At 33.7% G+C, this 12,534-nt stretch overlaps 1 protein-coding gene across 5 annotated transcripts in view; it reads right to left on the bottom strand.

Annotated features, from left to right (window-relative positions):
• DMXL1 (Dmx like 1) overlaps positions 1-12,534 on the bottom strand; it is a 126,009-nt gene that overhangs the window by 32,660 nt on the left and 80,815 nt on the right. For 3 of the 5 annotated variants that reach the window (XM_082724146.1, XM_082724145.1, XM_082724142.1), the window contains 5 exons: positions 9,452-9,582; positions 7,157-7,242; positions 5,794-5,995; positions 4,688-4,805; positions 1,302-1,364 (listed from right to left, as the gene is read on the bottom strand). In XM_082724146.1, the coding sequence (XP_082580272.1) occupies positions 1,302-1,364; positions 4,688-4,805; positions 5,794-5,995; positions 7,157-7,242; positions 9,452-9,582 (600 nt within the window). The remainder of the gene's footprint in view (positions 1-1,301; positions 1,365-4,687; positions 4,806-5,793; positions 5,996-7,156; positions 7,243-9,451; positions 9,583-12,534) is intronic. The other 2 variants (XM_082724143.1, XM_082724144.1) reach the window with 1 other exon arrangement.

Raw genomic sequence — 12,534 nt, 5'->3', positions numbered from 1 at the left:
GAAATACCCAATATGGAGGAATCTCAATTATGCTAGGGGGAAAAAAGACATTGTGTGTAATTCCATTTACATAAAATTCTAGAAAATGCAAACTAATCTATAACATGAGGAAGCAGACTTGTAGCTACCTGTAGAGAAAGAGGGCAGAAGTAGGAGGAAAGGAGGAGGAGGGAGATTAAAGTTTTGGAGGTGATGACTCTATTTTTTTTCTTGATTGTGGTTATGGCTTAGTGTATACATATGCCAAGATCAAACTACACTTTAATAAATATGTGCAGGTGTTTTAACTCAGGTATACCTAATAAACCTGTTTAAAACAATTCTGTTTTATTTAAACATTATTTAACAATGATGTTAACACACCAAACAGAATGACTACCTTTTAAAGTAGTGTGATTACTACAGAAATACCACATACTGATTATTAACATCTTATAAATAGTGTGAAAAAAAAATCCTTGGATGAGAATTCATGATAATGTACAGACTAGTAATTAATAATTACTTAGGCAAGAACTTACTGTTAAATGATTAAAAGTTTCAACTACACTCTTTTTAAAATGCCCAAAGGTCAGTAGACATTTCCAAAGTATGAAATGCATAAATTTATTTTGCCAAAATTTGAGTTATAAGGTACACTTGACAGCTAATTAGTCCTTTTTATTACTTGCATAGAATTATTTTTCCTATTTTTACCAAAAGATTTTCTTAGAGAAAGAATTAACAGTGGGATTAGTAGCCTTAAAAAAATATCTTTTGAGAAAATTTTCCCCTAAAAATTACTTTGTTGAGAGGGACTTAAAATCAGAGTAAGAAACACACGAGTTAAATACCAACTTAATAAAAGTCATACTTGAATGTATGATCATGGGACATGTGGGAGGTACTTCATGATTATACAAATTCCTACAATTTTTGCTCTTGATCTCAAGTATTATGAGACATTATTATATACAAGGCAATGTGCTACATGCTACACACTTGTAGAAATAGAACAGTACCACTATAATTCTATAATGGCTATTATAATTACATTTTATTAAGAACTTCAGCTGTATTTACTCAGAAAAATCTGTAGCCAAAACAGGTTACATTCAACTCCCTTTAAAATTGCATTCTCTTATTAACAAAACAAATAATTTTTATGATTGCATATTTGTTGAAACCAAAGAAGAGTAATCTGAGGGAACAACAATTTAACTACGTTGGAGACAAAGTCCAGTTCAAAACTAAAATGCAAACAGTTCGTTTTTCTTGTTAAAGAATGCAATTTCTAATTTCAGTTGAATGATATTTTGTACCTTATTCATGTTTGGCTCCTCCATCATAGAATTTTTGATGGTTTCACAGTTGTCCTCTAATGACTTCATCAAGAAAGAATAACCACATGACAAAGAGTAAAGACGAGATATAACATGCAAAATACTGGGGTATTTTTTTAAATTATATTTTTGACTGAATTTACTAGAAAACAATACTGGACTGAGTTATTACCTTTTAAATATCATACATCTTAAAAGAAGCATGTATGGGGGGCTGGAGAAAATTTAATGCCTCAAAACTCATTAACCACTACCATAAATTTTATTTCACTTCGAAAGAAATTTTAACCGACTTAACTGATTTTGAAATGCTGACATTAAAGCAACATTGAGCCCACAGTTCTAATGTTAAAAATTTCAAAGCTACTGGTGCCGCAGTACTCTAACCTCATAATTAAAGTCAACTTGTTCTTCTTCATAGACTCTATTATGCCTTGCCTCCATCATGGTATCTCACTCCTCAAGAAAACCTCCTGATTAGAACATTTAGAATTCAAGGTTTCTAATTCTTTCTCTTTATTTAGCCAGAAATAGTCAATAAATTGCTTGAAGGCACACATCCTTCTTAAAAGGGGATATTAGCATTTGTTAAAGAAGTGATTCAAGACCTTTAGTTCTCAGAAAATGAAAGAAAAAAGAAATATTAAGTAGGGAACAAAGACGATAGCTGTCAAGTATTTTTTTCTGGTTGGAAATTATTTAGATATAGTCTATCTGCAGCTATCTACATTTAATTTCAAAATAAACTGGAAAGACCTTCTATTTTAAAAATATAGTATATAAAAAGAAAAGATCTGAGGATATACCAGGATTTTAAATTTTAACATCAGATGGAGAAAATTTCATTTTCAAGCATGTAAGGAATAAAGAAACAAACAGCAGCAGTCTCAGAATCCTCCCATCCAAAACCCTGGGCCTGTTTGGCATCTATTTACTAAACACCTGAAAAGTCACAGTGACTTGGACTCAAGCTACTTAAATACAATTATCGTTTTACAAAAAAAGAGATGTAAGGTAATTCTGTTAATAACAAAAATAAGCTAGTCAACTGTAAAGATTAAATAATATTAATTCTATGAAGTTAATATTCTTTTTAATTCTACCCAATCTATGATTCCCCATATAAATTTTTCATTTTCATATTCCCTTTATCAAAATATCACTATTTTTAAGAATATCACCATCAAGAATAAAACAATAAAAAATGAAAATAAAATTTAAGAAAGAATAAAGTGGTAATAACTAATTTCTAGTAACTACCATTAATCATGCCAGGTTTTAAGTAAGTTAGATTTACTGGTCAAAACAAAGCAGATTAAGGGGTATTTCACTTATTTTGCAGATAAAAAACCTAAAATTTAGCTTACTAATAATTATAAAGCTTTTAGTCTAACATCCATAAGCATGTTTTTGATTAAAATAGTAGCACAAAAATAACTTCAAAATTTTCTCAACGTATCATAAAACTCCTTAAGAAAACTAATAATAAAACAGCAAAGGGATCAAAAGGTGTACTTATACTTATTTACCTGTTCTCCTTCCTTATGCATTTTGGCTTATGCTACTCTTTTCCTTAGTGATACTATTCCCTGATTTAGCTAGACAATCTAGTGGTATAATAGCTTTTTGTTTTGTTTGACAGCTATTTAATTTCCCAGATATAATGATTATATCAGCAGTAGAGAAATGTTTTTATTTTTACACCTATATTAATCAAATACGGCCATGTTTAAAAAAAAAATTTTTGTAGTTGAAATTATGCCAACTTTCATATTCATATTATAAGCTACATCAAAAAAACAAAGAAATAACAGAGTAAACATACTTTTTATACAGAATAATGTGGCAGGGTTTTATAAATTATTGTGAGTGCTTTAACTTCTGATACATTATTTGAGGCAAGGATATATTTAAAATAAAATAAGGAACATTACCTTATCAGTAAATACACCTAATTAATTAGTTTCTGATCCAGTACATTTTAAATTTTATTTATCCCCAAATTTTCTTGAACTGTTTAATGGTAACTCATATATGCAATACTTAAGATATATCTTACATAAGGAAAAATAAAAATACTTCATTTGTATTATATCTATTTTATCTATTGATAACTTAGTTTTCAATGTCACACTAAGGTACACAGAAGTTTTCTAAGTTAGCCAAAAATTATGTCTATTTCCTGGCTTGGCTAATTCAAATATATAATCTGGCAAAAACTAAGTAATAGTGCATGCAGTTGCCTCTTATAAAACAGTGTTTAAACCAAGAGGCAATGAAATCTATGTAATTTTCCCTTGTATTCATTAAGATTATATGACATCTTGCTTTTTGCTAACTTGTCTTTAAAGAAACCATTCTGATGCACAGAACTTGTTGAGTCACTAAGTTGAAAGTGAAACTAACATATGTCCACTATACTGAAAAAATTAAAAAAAAAAAAAAAAAAGAACGAAGTTAGCAAAAAAGAAGCCATTCCATTCCCTTATTCCTCCAAGTGAAATACCTTCTTGTTTTCCCTCCCACTTCCAAACCATACAAAGCTTGCTTTAAGTCAGTTCAACTCTTCTCAAATGTGATCCACAGACCAGCTGCTGGTCTTGAACCTCTTTGTTACTTACTAGTCCATGAGGACGTAAGGAATTACTACCATCACCAAGTCCACTACTGAGTTTGGCCAGTATTTTTAAATAGCAATATTGACCCCAAAAAAGAAGTAATATGTTAATTTAGGTGCAAGTTCCCCATATCATCCAAATGGAACTTTTTAAAGCAATGAACTAAATGAGAAAAATAATCATTAAATGATAATACCATAATATAATCAACTACAGTAAACTTAAAAATTGTGTTTACAAAATTTCATTAAGAAGGATAATCAGCAAAAAAATAAATTAAAAAGAAGAAGGATAATCAAAAGAATAGAAAGAAAATGTACATATTTGAAATGTTCAAATGTCTACCAACCTAGTTTCAGTTAAACTTCTAAGATAAACTTCTTTTAGCTATCATACAAAAATCATGGGGAATTTCTACTTTGTCTCCCAAACAGGCACTCATGACAACTCAAAACACAGCAAACAAGATGTAGAATCTTCACACAAACAGTATTTTTTTGGGCGGGGGCGGGGGGGGTTCCAAATACATCTGAATTAGTTCATTTAAATTAACTTGATTTGGGAAAATACTGACCCCCCTCTTTCTCCTTTTCAATCACTTTTTCTATTTACTAACTGCATAATAAATGTTTATGATATAAAAGTGAGCTTTTTAAAAGTCTGTAAAATGCAACTTCTTTTTTTATGGTTACATAAGAAAAAAGACTTCATTAATACTAGAGTAAAAAGGTTTTAACTTATACAGACCTCATTTAGACATCTTTTCTTTGTGAATATATTTCTGATAAAGGTTTCCTGAATTTCTTCCTGCTTCACCAAGTACTGCCATAGTCTCTTCACGGACAGAGCCAGATGGTGTTTGGATCTACAGGGACAGGATACTTAATTATACACTTTGAAGATTTCTGATTAACTTGACCACATTCCCTTTGTGCTCTATAAATATTTATAATAATAAATTAACTGGGATCAGACAATACCACTGAGAGCACCAGTCTTCAAACTTTTTCTTAAAAAACGAGACGGTAAATATTTTAGACTTTGTGGGCTATCTTTCAACCACTCAACTCAGTCACTGATAGGAAAGCACCCAGAAGAAATATTAAAATCAAAGGGTATGGCTGTGATCCAATAAAGCTTTATTTATATTGCAGCAAAGCTGTAGTTTGCTGACCCCAGGAACATAATATCTACTAAAAACAGATCACTACTAGAAGATATCTAAAAACAGAGCTACTCAAATGGCCTGTGAACACATACCAGTCCATGAACTCTGTTCCTGATGCTCTCTGAGGTAAGAACTTGCGAAATAACGTAGATCAACTATGTCACTAAGCCACTAAGTACAGTGTATACTGAGTTAACATTTTGTAGCAAGACTTTATTGATGATGCAAGCACTGCATCGATTTATCTTTTCATGCAAATGCTTCATCTCTTCATGGATGATAAAACAGCTTGCTAACTAGATATTATGAGCAGCACTGTTCCAGAGTGGGAGAAGTAAACAATGGCCCACAGGTCAGATTCAGCCTGCCTTTCATTTTTGAAAATAAAGTTTATTGGATCACAGCCATGTCCATTTGTTTACTTATTGTCTATAGTTGTTTTCACTCTACTCTGGCAGTTTAATAGCAGCAACAAGGACTGTAGGTCCTCAAAGCCCAAGGCATTTACTCTCTGGATCTATGCAGGAAATGTTTGCTAAGCCTACAATATACATCAAAGACACAGATAGGACCCAAGAACTGCAAAGCAGACAGAGGAGGCCTTAAATATTTTTAAAGTACTAATTGATAACATTCTGAGTTAGTAAAACTCTGACTTAAAAACAGGATCCACAGGACAACCTACTTGAAAGGAGTGTTTGTAGGTTCCAGCAAAGCTTTATGGCGGAGAATTGCAGGACCCCCAGACAAACTCTCTTCAGAGGTATGACTTGCAATATAGTTTTGAGGTGGCCCGCCATGGATTTCAAGTCGTCGGAGAAGAACTTGCTCCCAACACTGAAGAGTTTTTAAAACCGCATGACAAAGTGGTGAACTAACTGGAAGCTCTAAAAAAGAGAAAATAAAAATGATCCATGTTTGTCTTCTTCAGTGAAATGCTACAGTTGATTTTAAGAATGACTGAGACAGATATTTTGGCAGAGGAATTGTGTAGGAGAGTGGGGAGAGACCTCCAGAGGCTCAAAAAAAAAAGAAAAAGAAAAAGATGTAATAAATCTCTGTTTCAACATAATTAGGTGGCCCGGAGCAACAGAGAAAAACAGTAATCTGAGTCAAAATTATACCACAGTTTTACTACTGTAACTTGGAATAATATTTATGACTTATGATGTAAAGTACCGCTATAGCGATTACTGCTTTTGGCTCTGATTTCACATTAACGAATTTACCTGAATATTATGAAAATACGTCGGAGAGGAAAAACAATTGCTTTCAATCTTTGCATCAGCCCAATGTCTATATGGTATGTAACTAAAATTTGTTTAGAAAATTAAAACACACAGAAGTTAAAAGAAGTTAAATAACACTTAATGGGAAATTCAGGACTTTCTACTTCTGTATAATTTCATTTTCCTGATTCCTCACTCCACTTTCAACTTTTAGCTATTCTTGCTATTCACCTCCAAAAATCTAAGTAATACGCCTATCCTGTGAATTCTGGATTTTTCCATTTTAGAAATGATGTACTCACTTATTACTACACTATGGAATATAAGAATAAACTACTCTCCCCATCATTCTGGTATAGTCACATACTAATTTTTGGCAAAATTGGTGTTTTTGTGTTTACCTTGTTATTTATAAATACAGACCACAGCTGGATCATGCAGTATGCTATTGCTCCCCTTTCTTTCTGTGCAATCTTTTCTTCCCCTGGAGTTAATAATCACAAAGTTTTTACATTTGCTTCATTTTCTTGGTGTCTACTGCTATCAAATCCCCCAATACCTCCACTAGAGGTATAAATAAAGTCTCAATACAGTCAATCACATCAGGTTCAGATCCCCTGCTTTCTTGGGACATTGTCCTCCTGATGGCACCTAACAATATGATAGATACATTTATAGAAGGCTGGTCTGGTTAAAAGAAACCTATCTTCTACAACAGGAAGTTACTAAGGTTTTTCTTGACTGCTTCAAAAAAAAAAAATGCAAAAACGGTCATTCAAAAGCAATGGGAATAGTAGTTCATGTTAAGATATACATTACCTGCAAGATCATGACCTGCAAAGGGATAGAAGGTCTTCAAATTGTTGAGCACTAACTGCACCATTGCCAAGCGCATCAATGACCAACTAAAAATAAAACAACAGTAGATCTGTTAAAGATTTACTCAGGGTTTTAGAAGAGTATACCACTCTTTAATCCAACAGTTTTACTATCAAGAATCTACTCTGCAGATATGCTTCCAGAAAAATAAAACAATATATGCATGCAGTTACTCATGTCAGCTTTACCTGTAAGAGCAAAAGAGCAGAAACAACCAATTATCCGCCAGGAGAGTACTGGTGGAAACACTTTGGTTTTGAACCACAGATAATAAGGAAGCCATAAAAAAAGAATGTAGAAGAATTCTGAAGTGTTAGTATGAAGTGAACTCCCGTATGTATTAATAAATAATCAAATCACAGAACACTGTATATACTATGCCCCTGGTGCCTTCCATGTAAAAAAGCAGAGAAATAAGGTTTCAAACACCTACAAATACGCTTATTTTGCAAAGAGAAGGATAAAAACAGAAACTAATAAAAATGGGTATATTTAGAGAGTGTAGAAAAGAAATAGGTGAAGACAGAAATGTGAGACTTCCAATTTCACATTTTTATATTTTTTTTATTAAAAAATAAATTTCAACTTTTCTTTTAAAGTGAAAATTTATTTCTTAGAGTACTGGCTTTTTATTACTTTAAATTGTATATATAGAGTTAACCGTCTTAACTATTTTTAAGTGTACATTTCAGTGGCATTAAGTATATTCAACCATCACCCATCTAATTCTAGAATTCTTATCTTGCAAAACTGGAACTATCCCCATTAAGTAATAATTCCCCATTTCCCCTTCTCCTAGTCCCTGGCTACCAATATTCTTCCTTCTGTCTCTATGAATTTGACTACAGTAAACAACCTATATGTGGACTTGTACACCACTGTCATGATATTTGTCTATTTGGGACTGGCTACTTCTCTTAGCATAATATCCTCAAGATTCATGCACATTGTAACATTTGTCAGAATTTCCATCCTTTTTTAGGTTGAATACTAATCCATTACATGAATATACCACGTTTTGTTTATGTATTCATCTGTCAACAGACACTTGGTGCTTTTATCCCTTGGCTATTGTGAATAATGCTATTATGAACATGGTTTCTATGAATACCAACCCCATTTTTTTTTTTTAGCATATGTGCTCATGATGCGAGCATGGTTTGTACAAACACCTGTTCAATACTCTGCTTTTAATTCTTTCAGGTATATATTCAGAAGTGAAATTACTAGGCTATATGGTAATTCTATTTTTAATTTCCTAACTATCATAATGTTTTCCATAGTGGCTAGACCATTTCACATTCCCCCGACTAGTGCACAAGGGTTCCTATTTCTCCACATTCTCACCAACACTGTTATTTTCTGTTTTTTGGATACTAGTCATACTAAGGGGTGTGATGTAATCTCCCATGGTGGTTTCAATTTGCATTTCCTTAATGATTAATGATAGCATCTTTTCTTGTACTTATTGGCCATCTGTATATCTTCTTTTCAAATCATTTGCCTGTTTTTTTAATTGGGTTGCTTGGTTTTGTTATTATTAAGTTACAGAGTCTGAATGACTTTTGAGACATGTAAATATTTTATATATTAAAAAAACAAAATTGGGTCAAGTAAAAATCTTATAATAATAAGATTATTATTATTATTAATAAAGGAGTATTTTTATTTCATTTTCTCTAATACACTACTTATCTCTTGTGGTATATTTCTATTTTTCTATCATACCATTAACATACAATGTTTTAAAAAGTATATACACCTTTCAGAGATATACAACGTATCAAAAGGGACAAGATAATATCCTCTTATGCATACATGTAAGGATAAAGCAGCAATGGAGCTGAGGGTGAACATTCTGAACATTCATAATTTTTATAATATGTGCAACCCATTTTTAAGACAGTAATCATTGGTATCTTAGGGTATTAGTATTATACTGAAAAGATACCATGTTTTCTAGGCTAAAACAGTAGAGTTTGTTGATCTCAGGGAAGCAAAGAGCAAGGAAAAGTCTGACAGCATTTGTGAGGACCAAGTCATGGATAATAAAAAACTAACTCTGTAATTATTCTTAAAGAAAGGAATTTAACAATTTCATCTAAATAAATCTGAGTTATAATGTGTGATGTAATTCAACAAGCTATCAATTTCAAACACGTTATTTTCAAAAATATTATGTATATAAGCCAAGATGAATTTTTAAAAAGAAGCTTAAAATTAAATACTCCATACCTATATGAATTTGAATTAGAATGTTCTTGGAGATGGAAATCTGAGGCTAAAACATCATCATCATCGTCATCACTTTCCAGACTTTCCTCTGAATCATATTCTGCTCTACTTTGGGAAGGGGGTAGAAAAGGCTAAAATAAAAAAGGTACAGATTCAACTCTGCAATTTAAAACATTCAATTATATAGAGTGTAATATTAGCAATTTATCCCATTTTTCAGATACGTCAATGTAAAAAAGTAAAGTAACCAGTACTCGGCTGCTTCTTTTTTGACATTCTATGCCTTCAACCTCACTTTACACAATTCTCTTATTAATTCAGACATTCAACAAAAAATTTATCAGGTATCAATGTGTCAAAAAGTATACTTGCCATAAGAATTTTTTTCTTTCAAGTAGGCTCCATGCCCAGTCTGGAGCCCAACATTGGGCTTGAACTCACAATCTTGAGATCAAGATCAAAGCTCAAGAGTCAGATGTTTAACCATCTGGGTGGCACCCTTGCTATAAGGATTTTTTTTTAAAGACTTAAACAGTCACTGCACTTAGAGAGCTTACCTTTTTATGGAAGAAAACAGACAAATAACAGAAAACTAAATACAACTGTATTTAGTTGTGCCATACAGAAAAGAAGACAGATGGGATTGAGAACATTAACAAGAACTGACATAAGGTGATCATGAAAGGTCTCTTAATAAAGCAGCACTTAAGTGAGACTGAAAGCACAAGAAATAAGCCATAGAACAAGAGGGAAGAAAAGCATTTTAGGCAGTGGAAATTGCAGGTAGAAAGGTGTTAATATGGGAAAAAGCTTGGTATGGAAAGTAAGCGGTTTGACAGGAGCCCATAAGCAAGAGGATAAGTGTTGGGATGAACACTGAAGACAATGGAAGGAGACAGGTGGGAAGGGTTTTTGTCGGTCACAGTAAAGAGGGTAATGGAATGCCACTGGTGAGTTTTAAGTAGAGGGCAGGCATTGAGATTTACATCTTAAGAATATGACTATGCCCACTCCCTTATGAAAGAAAAACTCAAATGGTAAGACTAGAAATGGGGACAAGAGTAACTAAGTAAGGCAAGGGTTGACTGGTGAAACCGCTCTAGAAACATAAAGATGGATGGAAAACCAGATGGACAAAGTAGTGCTTCAGCAAGGCTTAACTTTAAATGGAATTGATTTTTCTCTTCCTCATTCTTGAAGCCTACTCCCACCTCTGCCTTGACTTGTTTTTCTATAGAATCTTTTGTCCTAGGAATTCAGTATCAATGTGGATATCTCCCCAACCTCAAAGTATACTTAGTCGAGACTCGGATGGCTGGCACCTGCACTAGTCAGATACCACCTTGAAGACATGATGAACAGAGCTGGTAGCTCATACCAGATTCCTACTTAAACTGCCCAGATCCTTTATTTTCCTCTAAAATTCCCACAGCCTTTTATCCCAGGTAGGTCAGCAGTTTTGAAAGCAATGGCCAGCTACAGCCTCCTTTGCCTGGCAAAGCAATAAGACTATCATTCTTCTTTATCCCCAAACTCTGTCATCACGTTATATTTTGGCTCCAGAGCACAGAGATTGGTTTCCAACAACATGGAGGTATGTGTTAGTGATGAAGATGGAGAGAAATAACACACTAACTGTATATTTTGGAGAAGCGCTGACAGATAGGCTGATAAGTATGGAGAGCAAAGGACACAGAGGAAAAAGACTATTTCTAGGTTTCTGACTCAAGCAACTATTAGAATGAAGATGCTGTTTACTAGTAGGAGAGAATGGTAGTTATAAAAGGGAGGTGTTGGACAAAAGAAATATAAAAAACCCAAATGTTGAAAGAGATCAAGATTCACAGGTCAAGTTGAAAAGGAAGGATGAAGAAAGGACTATGGAAGAATAATAGTAAGGTTAGGGGAAAAAAACTAGAAGAGAATGGCATTAAGAGAGAATGACATCAAGGAGGAAATGGCTGCATGTGTTGAATATTGCTAAGAGTTCAAATGAGATGATGATAAAAAAGTTTTAGTTAGGGGCACCTGGGTGGCTCAGTGGGTTAAAGCCTCTGCTTTCGGCTCAGGTCATGATCCCAGGGTCCTGGGATAGAGCCCCACATCAGGCTCTCTGCTTTGCGGAGAGCCTGCTTCCTCCTCTCTCTCCATGCCTGCCTTTCTTGCCTACCTATAATCTCTGTCAAATAAATAAATAAAATCTTAAAAAAGAAAATTCTTCAAAAAAAAAAAAAAAGGAATTTGTTTCAGTTATATGTAACAACATGGATGCCCCCAAATCTCAACAGCAGCTTCAATGAGGTAGCTGTGTCAGAAGTCATACAGTGCACAACTATGAAAGGGACCCAAGATAACAGAAAAAAAAAAATATGTGTATAGTTTTTAAAAGCTGAATGATAACAGGAAATAGAGAAACAGAGTACTAGCTGGAAAAAGTTCTGGGATCAAAGCAGGATTTGGAATGAGAGACAGTAGAGCACACTTCTGTCCTGATGGGAAGCAATCAATAGAGATGAGAGTCAAAAGTAGAGAAGAAAAGCACAGATGGGATTCAGAACAGAACAGAAGTCTCTGATAGGAAGGACTCTTTGTCCTTATTAACAGGAGGAATGAAGGAATGAATAAGATGGGAACAAGTGTAGTTATAGCTTCATGACAGGATGGTAAGAGTTTTAATGCCTTTCAACTTAGAGTTAAGAGCGAAGATGGAAGAGGTAATACAGGAAATCTGAAGTTATAAAATCTTTGGTGTAGGGAAGACCAGTAAAGACAAATAGCAGGGATAGGAGAAATTCTGAAAGAGCTGAGAGAGAAGCTCCTAAGTCCTCTCACCAGAAACAACAGTAAAACTGCACAATGTTGTAAAAAAATACCCACTTAAAGATACTGGATCAATTGATCAATGCATACAACCCAGAGAGAAGCATTTATTCAAGAGAAATCAACTGGAATCTCTGGAGAAACAGTGAGAGCCTGGCATTTTGGGCATTTTGGTCATTTTGGTTGGGCTGCCGCTACTCCACCTGGCCACTCTGTGCTGTAGGGCAGTCCATGAGCACCAAGAACTCTGCTGCATGGCCAGA

The sequence above is a fragment of the Mustela nivalis genome (assembly GCF_964662115.1).
Source record: "Mustela nivalis genome assembly, chromosome: 3".
Taxonomy (NCBI): Eukaryota; Metazoa; Chordata; class Mammalia; order Carnivora; family Mustelidae; genus Mustela; species Mustela nivalis.
Note: the sequence above shows the minus strand (reverse complement) of the source record. Positions and strands in the feature narration are given on the sequence as shown.